At 36.0% G+C, this 18,485-nt stretch overlaps 1 protein-coding gene across 2 annotated transcripts in view; it reads left to right on the forward strand.

Annotated features, from left to right (window-relative positions):
• galnt9 (polypeptide N-acetylgalactosaminyltransferase 9) overlaps positions 1–18,485 on the forward strand; it is a 92,134-nt gene that overhangs the window by 59,237 nt on the left and 14,412 nt on the right. For both annotated transcript variants that reach the window (XM_052596494.1, XM_052596483.1), the window contains exon 6: positions 3,296–3,413. In XM_052596494.1, coding sequence (XP_052452454.1) covers positions 3,296–3,413 — 118 coding nt within the window. The remainder of the gene's footprint in view (positions 1–3,295; positions 3,414–18,485) is intronic.

The following is an 18,485-nucleotide window of genomic DNA, read 5'->3' on the forward strand; positions in this document are numbered from 1 at the left end:
AACTTATGTTTAATGTACTAAAACATCTTTAAACACCTTTTTTGTCTTAACCTTTGAGAGATTATTCAAAGAGCATTTAAGGCATAAATGTTTTATCAGCAAGTGTGTTCCTTGGTAATTATTCTCAGGACCTCTGTGGATCTAGCTTTACCAGATGAGATACAACGTTAGGATCTTAATTAGGGAATCTTTCCAAACTAATTCTGTCCTCACGCCGTGCTTAAAATCCTTTACCTAATTTGACTTTTTAAAAATTGCTTGTAAATCAGTAAATTTTGGCAAAGAAAATACTCTCCAGGTTGAAAAGACTAGAACACAACATGAGGGTTAGACTGACATAACGATATAAGTTAAATGTTTGAACAAAATCCCATTACAGAAAAGACAGCAGTCATTGTCCATGCAACCCTTTTCTCAAGTGCTGATATTGACAGGTTAAAATGGCCGCCCGCAGGCCTGCAGTGAGTCAATGAGGTGGGCTATTGGAAATCTTTCCAGCTCCACTTCTCTCAAGCTCTCGATGTATCCACTGCAGCTCAGCTAGCCTGTGGCTATTTGGCACTGAGGATCCCAATACTCATAGCACACTGCAGCAGGGTTTATTTGAATCATTGAGTCATGTTTACGGTTAAATGAAGGACAGTTAAGTTCAAATGTCAGTAAATAAGCAATTAGTTGCTCTAAGGGGAGAAACGCAGTGATTTCGTAAGCTATTCCATATAAACACTTTTCAGAATAACACCCATTGTTTTTTTTGTACTTTAAAAGAAATTAAAATGATAACTATTATATTTTTCACATTTTATGCTGAATAAAGCATGTTATTTATCTATTCATAAATAAGAAATTAAAGACCTGCTGTTCTATGTATTTTTATTATTTTAAACAGGACAAACACATAAAAAATAAAATAAAAATAGACAAGCAATTTTCTAAAGTGTTTGACTGACAAAAGAATCATTTTCTGTTGATTGTTACAGAAGGGCCATATTAATTCCTTTGTGGTTCAGTGAGGGTGGGAAAATTTTAGTCAATGTATTTGAATGCAAGAACAAAATAAATAAATAAATAAAAATAATTATTAAAGTGTATATCAATATTTCCAAAAGGAATACCACATATGACACAGGGTATTCTTCAAGTGAAAATATTCTTTTTAAAGTGTCTGCTCTTTGCAAAAGTATTTGTGATGTTGTCATGTTAAACTCATGAGGAAGTGAGGAGAATTCTTCATTAACATCTTCTTAATATCAGACAAAGAAAACTCTGGGAAACAGAGTTTAAATGGACAGAAACTAATAAAACACATCTGGATTACAAACTATTTAATCAAACACAACCGGAGATTAATTCACATGACGAGGACAGGAAAAACCAAATAAGGAAAACATACTCATGACAGATGTACTACTAAATCACCACTAAATCAGTATTGGAATAAATGAAATATTTTCCTTAAGACAGCACTGTTTAAACAAAGCCGCCGACTCTTCATATTTTTTTCCTCCATTCTTTGTGATCTAAATAATGCATCACAGTAGAAATGTTTGTACATCTAGCATTCATTAGCCTCTCAAAGAGGCCCACCTGTGGTTAGCCAACAAACAATTTACTTTCAACCCACCAGCAAATCACTGATAAAAAAAAAATATGACATTCAATGAAAAACTCATCTTGAGTTTCTGAAACACAACAGATCTTTTGTCTGTGGAGATTTGACAGCTCAAATCGTCTTGCCCCTTGCTGTGCTCACAACAAACCTCAGACTGACCCAAATGTTTTTTTTGTATCAAAGACAGGAGTTTTAAACACAAGTGAAAAGTAAACTTGGTAAGAAAACTTTAACAAATATATATATATATATATATATATATATATGTGTGTGTGTGTGTGTGTGTGTGTGTGTGTGTGTGTGTGTGTGTGTGTGTATGTATATATATATATATATATATATATATATATATATATATATATATATATATATAAATGCATACATTTATTATATATATATATATATATATATATATATATATATATATATATATATATATATATAGTACAGACCAAAAGTTTGGACAAACCTTCTCATTCAAAGAGTTTTCTTTATTTTCATGACTATGAAAATTGTAGATTCATACTGAAGGCATCAAAACTATGAATTAACATATGTGGAATTATATATGGAATTATATACATAACATAAAAGTGTGAAACAACTGAAAATATGTCATATTCTGGGTTCTTCAAAGTAGCCACCTTTTGCTTTGACTACTGCTTTGCACACTCTTGGCATTCTCTTGATGAGCTTCAAGAGCTAGTCACCTGAAATGGTCTTCCAACAGTCTTGAAGGAGTTCCCCGAGAGATGCTTAGCACTTGTTGGCCCTTTTGCCTTCTGTCTGCGGTCCAGCTCACCCCTAAACCATCTGGATTGGGTTCAGGTCCGGTGACTGTGGAGGCCAGGTCATCTGGCGCAGCACCCCATCACTCTCCTTCTTGGTCAAATAGACCTTGATGCCTTCAGTGTGACTCTACAATTTTCATAGTCATGAAAATAAAGAAAACTCTTTGAATGAGAAGATGTGTCCAAACGTTTGGTCTATTAATGATTTGTATATAGGTATCATATATCTAATTTGAAACTACTCTTATTTCTATTTTAATGATTCTGTGGTTGTCACAGAGCGACATTGACTTATTTACTTTGAACAACTTAGTTGGAAGGGATTTTGAGTTCAGTGTATCTCTGACTTGATAAAATAGGGATAACTGCCATCTCAGCAGACTGCCATATGCGGAGTTGTTTTAATATTACACACTGAAGAGAAAGAAACCTAGTGGGAATACAGGGAGAGTGGGAAGGAAGAGAGTAGCACTCACAAAAAAAATAAACACTTTTCTCTACTGTGTGCATGATTACTCTCACCGCACAGTCTCTCATTGGTGTGCATTTCTATTTAAGTTTCTACTTTACATTTGACTTCTGGCTCATCTCACTCCCACTCAACAGAAATTCTTCATGCTCTGTGAGAGGGCAGATTCTGAAACCTTTGATTCGTAAATGATTTCCAATCAGCTTCTCTATCTGACAGTGTTTTAATTCATCACCACTTCTTTCCCCAACCCTATTCAGAGCCAGGCATCCATCTATCTATCCACTCATCTGTACATACATCTATCCATCTATCTATTTATCTGTCTATCTGTCTGTCTGTCATTCCATCCATTAATCCATCCATCCATTTTGTCTGAATATGAATGCAATGCTCATGTATATTTATTTGCCTTGTACACAGGACACCTGCAATGATTGGCTGCTCCTTTGTAGTGGATCGTGAGTATTTTGGAGAAATCGGACTGCTGGACCCAGGCATGGAGGTCTATGGAGGAGAGAACATTGAACTGGGAATGAGGGTAAGATCGATCCTTCATAAACTTGTGTCATTATTTCCCTTAGATGAGTGAAGTATGGTGATGTAAACATTTGCACATAAAAACATTTTAAGTTGTAGTAGAGACAAATAAGTGTCTGCCTCGTTAATTTTGTTTAATTGAGACATGCAAAGTCCAGTGTATGAGACCCTCCAGAAATTGCAATTCATAATTGTTCACAGGTGACATTATAATTAACTCTATTTACAAAGCTTCAGCATTTGACATACATTTAATTACATTTCTTCAAGGCATCATACTAGAAACTGTTGGGGGGTAAACATGCAGATTTCCCTTCCATCAAGGAGCAAATGCGTTGCCCAAAGGAAATGAAAGTACTCTGTGCCAAATTACACAAGGCAGTAGGGTACAAAGAAAGTAGATTCCTGCAGCTGCAGCCCTGAGAGAAATTTCATGGCCCACATGGTCTGTGAGCCCATGGAAAAATGGAACTTGTTAAAATTCAGAAGCTGTTCTTTCTGTGGGGTGTCGAATATCCTCGGAAGATTAGCATAATTTGGATAAAAATCCTTTAATTCATTTGAAAGATTCAGAAATGTCTTTTCAGCCTGATTATAGATTGAATTATGGAGACGAATAGTACTGATTGAAAATTCTAATTGGAGGCAGTTTCAGTTGTCAGTTTGTCAAAAGTCTCAGTGACAGTTGTTACAAAAGCAGACTGAGTCACTAGTAGTTTTCATTGAAATGAGACTTTTTATTTGAGATATAAATTGTTCATATATTTACCAATATTCACAGACCACTTTTGAGAAGATTCTTACTGTTTTATATTTTAACACGTTTTTGGAACCCAGTTTGAAATCACCTGTTCTTAAAAGTGGATGAACAGGTGGACTTAAGTGTGGAATAGTTCATGTACTCAACCTCAGGCCATCTAAGATGTGGATGAGTTTGTTTCTTCATTGAAACAGATTTGGAGTAATTTAGGTTTACATCACTTGCTCACCAATGGATCTTTATGCCGTCAGAATAAGACCTGATACCTGAGACCTGATAAAAACATCACAATAATCCACACCACTCCAGTTCATGAATTAATACCATGTGAAGTAAAAAGCTCCTTGTTTGTAAAAAAAAAAATGTGTTGTGGACCACTTTTTAATTATGGGGTGAACTAGATTTATTTAAAAATGAAATAAATTATATCATAATTTGTTCATACTCATGTTAGTTTATATTCATTTTTGGGTAAACTATATACCTTTAAGCAAACAGTGGCACAGGCTTACCCCACTCTATCCTGTATTAGTGTAAGCATGTGATCTGCATGTGTCCTCATCTTTTGCAATGTGAATTCCAAATGTTCCTTCATTACATGCTGCAGAAGGTTTCTTGTACCAGAAAAACATAAAAAATAAAACACAGAATTACCATTTTAGCAAATACGTAAAGTTTCAAGCTTTGAAATAAACCAAATGCTTATTAATGCTGAACACCGTGATGGCACACATGATCCATCTCAGCCTCTGGTTAATCCTCCAAAGCTGATGCAGCTCATTCAGGAGGGATATCTTTGACTGACAGATACATGTTTAATAATTAACCTTATGTCACACCAAATAGACAACCTTAGTTCACTCTGTAAAGAGATCCAGAAGCGGCTAGTCAAGAGAGGACATTGTAGAGCAATCGGCTCTGATTAAATAGGTTATATGAAGACTTAAAAACATTAGAAGAAATGTAATTTGTGTTAAGTTCTACCAAATGCCCATGAGGGAAATTAAACCTGCTGTAAAGTGACTCAGAAAGAGCTGAATTAACACTTACAGCCCAAAGAAATTGCATTTAGTGCATATCAGTTAAATTTTATCCTGAAGTGACATTTTGCTGTTTTACCAATGTGAGTAGGAGTTTATAGGCTGGGCAAGAGGGATTCACAGGGGTCATTTTTTGTGAGCGGTCTTTTATAGCATGAGGATTATCAACAGATTTTTTTACTTTCTTTTCCAACTGCAGATTCTTGGACCTCTAGAGTTTCATTCATGTTTATGAATTTAGCAGATGCTGTTATCTTAACAGTGTTGAACTTGCAGTGTATGAAGATGCAATGCTGCATAAAAAGCTGTAGTAAGCTAGTGTATGTTGTACTTTTAATTAATAAACATCTGACTTTCGATATTAATATGTTACTGGAATCCATTAAATATTTTTAACACTGTTAAATTTTTTAACACTATTTAATAAAAATTTTATTTTAATGCTGAAAAATATAGACTCTTTGTTTGCTTCAAGTTTTTACTTAAGATATATGCATATATACAGTTTATATACATTTTATATATAGTTTATATACTGTATATGTGTGTGTGTGTGTGTGTATATATATATATATATATAAGCAGTAAAAATCAACATTTATTCAGACACCTTCAATCATTTTACAGAAAGAGAAACCGTTTATCCACTATACAGTAGTTTAGAAAATGGTTATGAAATATGACAAGACCTCAGAGTTAAACTGTTTCAGAAAAAAATTATCTTGATAATGTCATATAATTTTTGGTCCCAAATTTTTGGAAAATCTTTGGGTACAATATGTAACTTTTTTTATTATTTGTACATTCTCACTTACATAAATGAACTATAGTGTACTAATGAAAAAATATAAAAAATTATGTCTGGTATCGGAATTAGTTTTGGTTTAACTTTACATTTGTGTGTGTGTGTGTGTGTGTGTGTATATATATATTTTTTTTTTTTTTGCCTATTTAGTCTACTTACAGCCAGGCCTAATAAACATTGGCAAATTATATCATATATTATATCATATCTATCTCAAGTGTAAGGCAAATGGTGTTCTGTATGCTTTTTACGCAGAAATGGATTTAATTATGAAAACGAGGGATTTGAGATGTTTTTCTGTGTGTTGTACATGGGTTCCACAATTCTTTTTTTCAAACGCTTTTAAAAAGTGGTGGGGACAACCTTTCAGTTTGGCAAAAAGTTGTGGGAACATGCCCACCTGTCCCACATGCAATATTCTCTACCAACATTTATTTTATACTAATATATATATATATATATATATATATATATATATATATATATATATATATATATATATATATATATATATATATATATATATATTAGTACTATTTAGTACTAATTAAATGTTTTTTTATCAAATATACATGTATTTTAATATATATTTACAGAAATATTTTATTAAAAAGGAGTACTGTAATTTCATAAAATAAGCTTTTCATAGTCGTTTTATTATTATTATTATGATTCAGGTCTAATGAAACTAATGACTATGAACACACTGAGCAAGACTCTAGAACATTTTCTAATGATTCAAAGTACTTAATAAGATGGATTTCATGTAGAAACCTGAACAGAGGCTAAAGCAGCATGTCAGATCTCCTGTGACTTTTGTCTTTGTTTCAAACCTTCCAAAAAGGAGCAATTTTTTCATTATGAACAGAGGTGAGCGGGTCTTTTCCATCTGCGATTGCTTCACTTCACACCCACATGCACACATATATATCCTGAAAGGCGAATACAAAACATACCTGTAAAGGGATAGAATGAAGATGACCTTTGGATCATGATGGCGAATTGTAAAGCCTTTAAATCTTTCTGAGCAGCATCTTTGCTTGAAGTTGTATTTACTATACATTCACAGTTGGTTTGCCCTTTGGTCATTCGAAGGCAGCTTTAATGGAACCAAAGTCATATATTTGTCCTGTTGATATGTACTATGGGAAGCTGCTCGATTACTGAGCATCTATCTCTCTTTGCTTTATGTAGACGGATGGAATTAATTTGTATGACTAACTAGCGACTAACCACATGGATCAGTGCAGCTTTTCTCTTTAATTGGGTTATTGGGGGAACTTGTTTATTAGTTGCTAGAAAATTGGCTGAGACACTAAGACAGAAAAATTTATTTCGGGAGGTCATTCCCTGTCTGTGTTGATCCTATTCAAGAAGATCGGCAGACTCTGAAATGTTTACAAGCCTAGGTCTCTGTAAGGAACACAGACATTTCAAGGTAGTAGCACAACCATATAACCATCTGGAGGACAAAGAAACTCATCATAACTGGAACGTAGTCTTTTGAACACAAACCTCCCAAAAACATCGGAAACTTAGCTGCATAAAGGGCTCAGGTCATTTTGAAAAATTTATTTGTATATATTTTAGGATATTTTTAACAAGATTCCTCAGCACATCATGGATTTTAACTATTTTTGCAAGACATCTTAGACACAATTTCTCATAACAGTAGTTTTGCAAAGAGATTGTTAATGAAGAATGGGGCACTGCAAACTATATTGGACCAGACTCAGAAACCAAGAGCAGATACTCATTTCAAATGGAAGAAAATTGTTTATATAGAACTCTAATTTTTTTTTTTCCTCATTAAAAAAGTTTTGCTCCATAGAAATTTCAAGATGATTGCATATTATTGATGATTACAGCAGCAAAAATGTTCAGTTTAATATAAAACATAATTTTATTACCATTTTATGTTCATATTCTCTTCCTTGTTTCATTTAATTTTCTTATCTTATTTTTATAAAATTTTAAGTTTCTAATTTTTTTTACTTTTGTGTTTGTTTTTCTTCTGTGAATGCTTTTGTATATTTTCTTCAGTTAATCACTTTGTATGCATTATTTTAAAAGTTTTTAAATTAATTAAGTTTAGGTGTGCCCTAGGGAAATAAAAAATAAAGATATCGCTTGACAGCTGACAAAATTAATAATACACCAATGAAAGCTCATAAAAACCTGAGCCAAGGAGATGTTTGTTCCAATGTTTCCCTCACTGTACTATCTGAATTGTCTCCTTTGAGCTAAAATTGAGTTTTCTAATTTCCATAGGCTTAGCTCACCCTGCAGATCTGGAACGAACTGATTTTACCTCTCCTCTTCTGTGTTTTGTGAAGAGAGAGGAGCTGAGAGATGGATGCGCTCTGGGGGGCCGGAGCTCGGCTCTGTTATGGCTCATATTAGGTTTTTGATACATCCCACAGATCATTCTGTTTCAGTGGACTGGTTCTCCAGGGGATGTGATGTGTCTATGTATGTGTGTGTGCTTGCTGGTACATCTTCCTTCCTTACCGTATCTACTCATCGGTTTACACGTATACTGAGAGAGCTTTTAATTGTTTGCTTCAGTTGAGGCACCTAGTTTTGACAACTTGTTAAAATGGAAGGATTTGGATGGCTGGTCTTCTTTCCTTCTTGGCTTGGCGTTGTCTAGTCTTCTTAGAAACTAAGATTACAGCTTATCAAACACATGTAGCTATTAAATATCATACTATATTAATCAGACACTATGAATGCACATATACAGTAGTTTAGATATAGAAAAATTCATAGACATAGGATATATATATTTTTTGGCAAGATGCTTTTCTACTGTAAAGGAACCTTCAAATGTACTCTATCGTTACAAATTTTGGTGTCAGTAAGATTTTTTTTTTTTGAAAGTCTTTTATTCTCACCAAGGCTGCATTTATTTAGTCAAATATACAGTAAAATGTAATTTTAACCGTTTTTTAATGTGATGACCATACAAAAAAAAAGAAAAAAAAGTGTTGCCCATGTCTAACAAGATTTGAAATGTAACTTCTTTTGTATTCATGTATTAACATGATGTGAGGTCTCGTTACCCATGCGATACTACTTTTTACTTAAGTACACGTCAGAGCCCATACGTCTCTGCTTTAACTTGAGTAAAAAGTGTAGCCAGCACTTCAACTTTTACCATATATTAGTATTTTTAAACATGATGATTTGTACTTCTGTATATATTTGAAAACAGCTGAAGTGGGTATAAAAAAAGATGTCAACTTAGTACAAAGTAGTTTCAAGATAATATTTTATTCATTTGAATTCAGTACATTGCAATTTTTACACTGTTATTTTATTTTGCAAGCATTTTTGTCTTTGTGATTTCACCTTTTCCTCTCCCTCACGGTACAAATGACCATTAAAACTGAAAACTGTACAGCTGTCTTTATATTTTATACATAAGATCCTCACAAGCGGATCATCATACTGGGTGGTCCTTGACTTTAGAAAGTTAGCAATCCTTTAAATAGAGAATTGGACCTTAGCGTGCTTGCATTTGTCTGACAGTTTAAAGCCAAGTCATGATTTATGAGATCTAACGTCCCTGAGCTTAAACTTTACATTAACCTTCAAACACTACTGCATTATATATCATCACATGCTTTGCGTGACAAGATTATTTTTTCTTGCTACGCTCCGAGAACTCCACAGCATGCCACCTTCCTACCAGTGGCTCAGAATTACATGTAGACATGTAATGTGAATAGGAGCAAACATATACTGTGTATTTTGAACACGTAAATGGGAAATATAAATCTTCATTTACCTCAAATAATTCCTAATTAAGTCATATTTGAATGTCGACTTGTGTATACTTCTTTAATATGCAACATTGTTATAAATATGTTGCATTATCTGATTCCATTTCTTTATATCATTGTTATCTTCTTCATGTCTTTGCAAAAACTACTGTATTACCATGCAACTCAATCCAAACAGTTTAAAGATTCCCGGCAAACACAGTTAGCGATGGCTGAGGGGGAAATTCATTTAGTAAAGCTCACTGGTAGAAATGTTGCTCATGCATCTCATCCTGATTGTGAGTCCTAGAAGGGAAAATGAATATGTAATTGGAAATCTTAAAACGCTTTTTTTTAGACTGTCCCCGAAGGGCACAATGGAAAAGTAGATTATCCTATTCGAGTAGCCCACATTGGAAAGATGCTTTCAGGCTCAAGGTTTCGTTTTCATAGTCCGGTAGAAAAAGCTAGGCACATCTTGCCAGATTTATTCTTCTTGTCCTATTAAAATTAAAAAAATTAAATTAAATTTATGCATTTAGCAGACGCTTTTATCCAAAGCGACTTACAGTGCATTCAGGCTATCAATTTTTTACATATCATGAGTTCCCGGGGAAGTTTAACCAAGTACTAGCATGTCGCAATGTCAATCAATTAGCCTAAACCAAAAAGCATGCCTGCTAACAAACATGTACTGAACAATTATATAAGTCTTAAACAACAAGCAATACTGCCCAATACCCTGATAGCTTTAAAGCAATGAAAATAAAAGAAGCCTCGTGAAGACAATCGGAAATGAAAATAGTGTGAAAGGTGGCCAGCTGTGACGTGGATGCTTGATACCCTTTTTGTTATTCTACTCCTTCATGTGGGGAAGGCAGATCTTTTCTAATCTGTTCTTAAAAAGTTATTGCTGATACCAAAGTTTTAATGAAATGATTGCATTTATTTAGGTAAAAGTGACCCATGATGTCAAAATCGTTTTTAGGAGCCTTCTTTAAATCTCAGTATGAATAACCATGGCACTTTTATCTATCCACCAGTTTGACAGCATTAAGTCATGGCCTTTTAACTGCTATTTTTATCATTGTAATGATTATCAATAGTGACTAATCATTGAAATATGACTCAAGCACAGACCGGAAAGAGGGTCCAATTAAACTAGCCAGTGCTTGATCTAAACCGTACATCACATAAAAACGTCTGGTATAATTAATGTGATTAAAATAATAGATGGCAAAGCTTTGTCTGTTCCCTGTCATAGGAAAAACTGGAGAGAGTGAGACAGAATATAATGCTCAGGGAGCAAGAGAGGAGGAGTGAAATTTTTCTCAGAGGGTTGGGATGTGTCTCAAAGGATGAGATGATGTAACTTTTTAAAAACAACAGAAAATATGTCAGTCTAACACTGGCTAAACATAGTTAAGAGTAAGAGGGAGGAGTGAATGAATTGCACTCACTGATAGCAGCATTAATTTGCATGCACTATTTGCATTGTTTTAGCACAAAGTTCATTAAAGGAATTATACAAATCGTGTAACTGCAAACTAACCCACAAAATCTGTGATGAGCAAATTATGCACAATTTTGCACAATTGCTAGTCTTGGAAGTAGGATCCAATAGCTACTGCAGGTTGTGGAGATGCCTGATTAAACTAGATTGCAGACAAAGTAATCTAGCAAGCAAAACATAAAGTACATTATATTACATAACAAAAAAAAAATTATATATATATAAAAAAATATATAAATATATATATATTACTGTTATTCAGCAGTGATGAAAACGGATGAAAAAACGTTCTATTCATCAAAGAATCCTGAAAAGGTTAATCACAGTTTCTAAAAAATATTAAGCTGAATGCTGATTTTCAACATTTTACTGTATTTTTGATCAAACAAATGCAGCTTTTATTTTATGAAACAGCTTTTCATTATTTATGAAACAATAAACATTCTTATAAATAAATAACCACTAGGGCCAAGATATGACAATAGCAACCAGGTTGCAGAATAACAGAGGTGTCAAGTAACGAAGTACAAATACTTCGTTACTGTACTTAAGTAGAAATTTGGGGTATCTATACTTTACTTGAGTAATTATTTTTCAGCCGACTTTTTACTTCTACTCCTTACATTTTCACGCAAGTATCTGTACTTTCTACTCCTTACATTTTAAAAATAGCTTCGTTACTGGTATTTCATTTCGCCTTGTTTTCATTCCGGCTTGTCATCACTCAAAAAAAAAAAAAAAAAAAAAAAAAAAAAACCTATCCAGATAAATCGCGCCATCCGGATGGAGTGAATTTGATTGTGGTTGGATGAGAAGTATAAACAGATACCATTCCGACACCCTATTGGTTTGTATGCGATCCATCGCACCTGCACATGACACAAATTACATCACCCTCCAGCAAGGGCATAGACAGTTTTTGGTTCGTTTATCATAAAATGTATTTCTTAAAAGTAGGGTTGGGTATGGAACCGGTATCCGATCGCCTCAGAGTCAGTCGGCTTAAATTTCATATGAAACCGGCGTCAGACCGGTCTCCTCCCCGTCTTTCAGCGCGCTCTTCAATCTGCAGACCGCGGCGGAGCAGCACGAGCTCAAACAGAGACAGAGGACACAAGGTGTGTGTTTATCAATAGATTGTTAGAATCTGTATCAGTGAAGTTATTTGTCATAAATACAGTTTACAAAAGGTCGCGAAGAAGCTGTCGCTTTCTCATCTACTGTAAAGTTTTCGCTTGTCACAGCCGTTTCCTCCAGTGAAAATCTAGCCCTTAACACATATGACCGAACAAATAGCCTACTTTAATTACACTTATTTAAATATACTTATACTAAATATTAATTTAATCATACGTACTTTATACATACACTAACTACTGTACAAAAGTCTTAGGCACGTTAGTATTTTCACTTAAAAGAATGGTGTTCGGCTATTTATATATTTTGCTGTAGTGTGTCGGTAGAAAATATCAGTTTACATTTCCAAACATTCATTTTGCCGTTGTCAAACTGCTTGTGCATTCAAAATCGCACTAGATTATTATTAAAATTAATGGCAAACTGATATTTACTATGGACACACTAAAGCAAAAGATTTAAATAACTGGCTTAAAACCCTTTTTTGGGGTGAAAATACTAATGTGCCTAAGACTTTTGCACATTACTGTACTTTACAAACGACATTGTTGCTACTTTATAAAGAATGAGCATACAGTCATTCACAGAACTGATTTAAGACAGTGACAGACAGCACTCATCTTAACTAAATATCAGAGTGAGTGACAGATATACAGTAGAATTATGTGTGGTTTTATATTAAATAATGACCCAGATTTTGTGAAATATATTTATTAGCCTTAGATTAAGGGAAGCACAACTTGGGAAGTGAGGCAACTAGTAATCATATCTCTAGTCCTTTAATGTATTTGCATTGTACTAAAATGCGTTCATTTTCAATGGGCATATATGTTGCTGAAACATGTAGCCTAGTGCATCCCAAATTTTTCAACATGAACATTTAATATAACATTATATTCATTATGGCCTTTAGAAAAATGTTTTTTGAGGCGGTGGGGTAGTGCACAATAGGCCCCTGTGGTGTGGCCTAAGCTTTTGTTCTTAATGGCATTTGTTCCCTTACATTACTTTTACTTTTATACTTGAAGTAGTTTTTTAAACCAGTACTTTTACACTTTTACTTGAGTAAAAAGCGTGAGTTGATACTTCAACTTCTACAAAAGTCTTTTTAAGACCTAGTATCTATACTTCTACTTGAGTAATGAAAGCCAATACTTTTGACACCACTGCAGAATAAACTCACTGGCTACGTTTACATGCACACTTTTTGGTTCAATCGGACTGAATTCATTATGATCGATGAATCTGTAGTGTTGTAGTGTTTAAATGAACGCTAAATAAAGTGATCCTGTTGATGTGTGCGTTTAAATGTCACAAGCTTCAAATCAGAATAGATTTTTTTAGACATGCGCACACTGCTCAAATAGTGAAAGTGGAAAGTGAAAGTGACATATAGATAATATTAAGTTTCTCACTGATAGCACATAATAACCACTCTCCTACATGGTTTCTTTATTTGTTTTCAACAGCAGAATTATTATATACACCTTTATGGATAAATAAACATATAAATCACTTTGCTGTGCTGCTCATATTTATCACACAAAAAAAAAGTATCCAAAACAAGGCTGTCCTGCTCCACTTCACAGTGAAATTAGAGTTTTATAATGACAGAACACACATTTATACAACACTTTATTCAAAAGGAAGAGCCGCTCGTTCCATGCGTCATACATCATTATTTTATTTCTGCGTCATACGTCATTACATTATTTCTGCATCATTGCACATGCGCAGTCCTTTCAGTTTCATGGTTCAGTCTGATCGAGTGTTTAAATGCATGCTCAATCGTATTAGAAGAAGAATAAACCACCCCCTTCAATTCAATTGAAATTTAATTTGGATCGAGCTCAATCGGATCGATTAAAGTGTTTATATAAATGTTTTTGAGTCTGATTGAGCTGTCAATCCGATTACAAACAGATTATTTGGGTGTATGTAAACGTAGCCAGTGAGGTTATGTCTAACCTGGCTTGCACAGCCACAGCACCAAGGGGGTCGAGAGTACACAAGCAGAGTTTCCAATGCCTTAGGCAAAGATTGGCCAAAGTGCACTGAAACTCTAAGTATCAGAAATGTGACCTCATACAGAAAGCACCCTTGCATGCAATGCAGGGACATCTAAATGTAAATATAAAATCTATTGAATGTGGATGGCAAAGCCCAGCCAGCTGACACACAAATTTTTGTAATGGTCACGCTGCTAGACCATTTCTAGGACAAGGAGACCCCTCTAGTCGACTGGTCTTTTACTCCAATGGGATATTGCAGACCCATGGAAGAGTAGGCTAGCTGAATAGCATCCACAATCTACTTAGAAAGCCTTTGCTTTGAGATCAAAAGCCCTTTCGCATGGCCACCAAAGCAGACAATGAGCTGCTCCGATTGCCTAAATGGTGCGGAGTGTTCAGTGTAGGCTCTCAGTGCCCTAACGGGTCATAACAGATACACCTTAGACCTTAGAGTCATTAAGCCCTGATTCCAGGCAACTAGGGCTTACGGAGAGTGCCTGTAAGTCACCCATGTGCTTTACTGATGCTAGTGCTTGAAGCAGAGCAGACTTTAGCGACAGGGCCTTTAAGCTGACAGGTTGTAGCAGCTCAGAAGGGTAACCCTTTAAGGCTCTTAATACAGTAGGAAGGTCCCATGAAGGGACAGTGAAGGGGCGTGGTGGATTAAACCTTCTGGTCCCTCTCATAAAACGCACAACAAGGTAATTTTTCCCTACTAACTGGCCTGCTATAGTGACGTGTGACGTGAGACCATGAGCGTGAAGGGGGATCGACCCTTATCCAACAGCTCTTGCAGGAATGACAATATCACTTATACTTCACAGACTGAGGGGACTTCACCATGGTTCAAACACCAAGTGGAGAACATCGACCATTTGGAGGCACAGATGTATCTTGTTGATGGGGCTGTAGCCTGAGAAATAGTATTTAGCACGCACTCCATAAGGCCTGCAGGCTCTCGTCGAGTGGACAAAGATAGATAGATAAGGGCCCACAGCTCTGGATGTGGATGCCATATCGTTCTGCCCACCTGAAAAAGTAGGTTCCATCTCAAGGGGATGGGCCATGTGGCCGCTGTCAGCATTTGTGACCGTTCGGTCAACCAATGCTAGTTCTTCCAAAGCAGGGCTACTGGTCCCTGATCCGCCTGATTACCTGGGGAATCAGAGCGATCAGGGGAAAAGCATAAAGGAGGAGGTCGGGCCAGTCGAGGGCTATGCATCCAGGAATGGCACCTTGTCGGCATCCTTGATTTCAGTCAAGTTAAGCCATAGGTGGTGCTCCAGCACGACCAGGTTGGCCATCGAGAATCCTATGGCTTTGGCATTGCATTGTGTAGTGCACAGGGGCAGGTCCATTGCACTCCTCATCTCCCTGAGTGTTGCAGCGTCCGGGCCCGACGCATCAACAGCAGCGAGGAGTATGACCTGGAAGACCTGGAACAATGCCATGGAATTCAGTGTGGCGGCAGCCTGCCCAGCCGACGAGTAGGCATGACACGCAAGCATTGAAGTGGTCCGGCATGGCTTGGACGGATCGGTGGCCTTAGCCTTCCATCCAATTGCTTTGGGCGGGAAGAGATGCGCAGCCACAGACATATCCAGCGGCAACCGACACTCATATCCTTTTTCCTTGGCATCATCGAGCGAGGTAAGAACTGAAGAGAAAGAAGTGCTGAGGCGCTCTGAGTAGGGAGCACACCATGACTTGGTCAGCTCGTCATGGAACTCTGTGAAGAAGGTGAAGGATCTCTGATGAGAGGCCTTATGGCGGACGGCTCTGGGCAGACGGCTCTGGGATGGTTTCTCGAGCTGGGCTCAGATGGCGTAGAGGGTGTCGGGTCCGGTGAGCCCAAAAACTCCTCTGCTCTGAAGCTTCTGGAGACATGATATCATCTAGCAGCTCTTTGTCACTCCCAGCAAACAAGATCAGGTTGCTTGCGGCAGCAGAGGGACACTGATCAGGCCACGTAAAGTGGAAGGAGGAAACCTCTCTGGGCGGAGAGAGTGAGGTAGGCAGGGCTCAGCCGTCGTAAGCTCAGTCTCATCCTGGTGCTGCACTCTTTTGCCCCGCTGTTTTTCATCACAGGCTCGTGGGAGGGAGGGAACGGGAGGGCTCGAGAAGTGAGCACAGAGAAGACAGATTCAGATTCAGGGAAAGCGATGTTCTGCAGCGGGAAATCAGCAGTCACGTTCCGCTTGCGAGGTATGTCAATGGAGATCAGCGAAGTCGTCGTCGCTGAAGGAGAAGAAATCAGAATCCAATGGCGAAGCACCCGCTTGTATAGTCAGAGGCCCCGCCCATTCTGTGCTTCGTAGCCATAGGTTCTGTGCAGATTCACTCCGTGATTGAATAAGGCTTTAGTTCAAGATAAAAAAAAATTCCCATAACGTCTTTAAGCAGATGCAGTACGAGTGAAGTATCGAAAGGGAACCATGATTAGCTGTTGCTATTCAGAGCCAGGTGGTCTTTATTTAAAGGTATTGCAGAATTCTTATACTAAAGAGCATTTTATTTGAATAAAATAAATAAATGTGCTACCAGTTCATTAAGTCAACATTTAGTAGTACATTAGCATATAGATAGCTTCAATGCTTACTCTCATTCTGATGCCATGGGTTTTTTATCTCAGCTTTGTTCCTTATAATCATGTAAAGTGATGTGTGCAATAAGTTACAGCGTTTTAATTACCTTTGGTTACACTAGCATTGTGGTGTTTAATGCAGGATTTTTAACTTCCTTCTCAGAGAGTGGGCAGTCTCTTTACTCAACTTTAATCCAAACACTGAGGGCAAACAAGTTAATTTGTTGTCTTTTGTCTGCTCCGTGACTGAAAGTAGGCTTTTATTGAGCTTGAACAAAGCACACAATGGAGTATTCACAGTAGAGTGAGAGAGCAAGAAAAACGGTAGATCTACAGCATGTCGTCTGGCACTGAGACCATAACAGAACTCTACTACTCTGAGATTGATATTTTACACCAAGGTTGCACTATGGATCAGTGGAGCTGTAGCTGAAAGTATTTTCACAGCTAATGAAAGTCAGTGAATGCATAGCTAGTTCCATTAATGTCATGGTTAGAGGAAGACAGAGGACCACTAACTCTCAAAGTGAAGGTGTGCAAAAGAGAGGCAGTACACTTCTGCTAGTAGCACTCAAGCCTAAATCTACCACAGATGAACAATGCGGTTCAAGTCCATCTTTATAATTTTATGTATTTTGAATTGATTATTGAATTGATCCTAATTCCCCTCCTGATTAATTATAAGTGTTCCATGTTTTTCATTATTTTCTTTTCAGCATTTGTCTAGCTTCTTTTGATGTAAAATATTAATTTGGCCTTCAGTTAGTTCTAGTGTCTAGTGTCCATCATTTGGTTGCAGAATTCAGCATGCAGAAGTAGCACTGTATTCTGTATGAATAGTTTTTTTTTTTTTAAGCTAAATATAATTGTATATATATATATATATATATATATATATTTTTTTTTTTTTTTTTTTTGGTGTGTGTGTTTTCTATTCATATTATAGTATATTATAGTATACTGTTAAAAGCGTGAAGTGGGCTTGGTAACTGCCATTATATAGTTTTGGGTCAGTATTTTTTTTTTTATGTTTATGAAAGAAGCTACATTTATTTGAACAAATATGCATTAAAAAAGTAGTACTGTACAATATTAATACAATTGTATTATAGTATTTACAATTCCTGTGCATAACAGCTGTTCTGAAATTTCTTTTTTTAAACCTTGAACTTTTTCCAGTTTAAAGAATTCCATTTAACTAGAATTTTTTTGTAAAAATGTGTCTTTACTGTCACTTTGGATTAATTTAATTTGCCCTTGCTGAATAAAAGCATTCATTCTTTCAAAATAATTATAATTAATTCATTAAAAAAACAAAATAAATTTTACTGACCCTGAAGGTTTGAACAACGTAGGACATTTACATGTAGAACTCATAAAAACAGCATGGAACAGCGAGGAACAGCATGTTTAATTCTAAGGGCCATAGTGAGGGTAGAACATTCTTATGTTAAA

This window comes from Carassius gibelio, chromosome A5, assembly GCF_023724105.1.
Source record: "Carassius gibelio isolate Cgi1373 ecotype wild population from Czech Republic chromosome A5, carGib1.2-hapl.c, whole genome shotgun sequence".
Lineage (NCBI taxonomy): Eukaryota > Metazoa > Chordata > Actinopteri > Cypriniformes > Cyprinidae > Carassius > Carassius gibelio.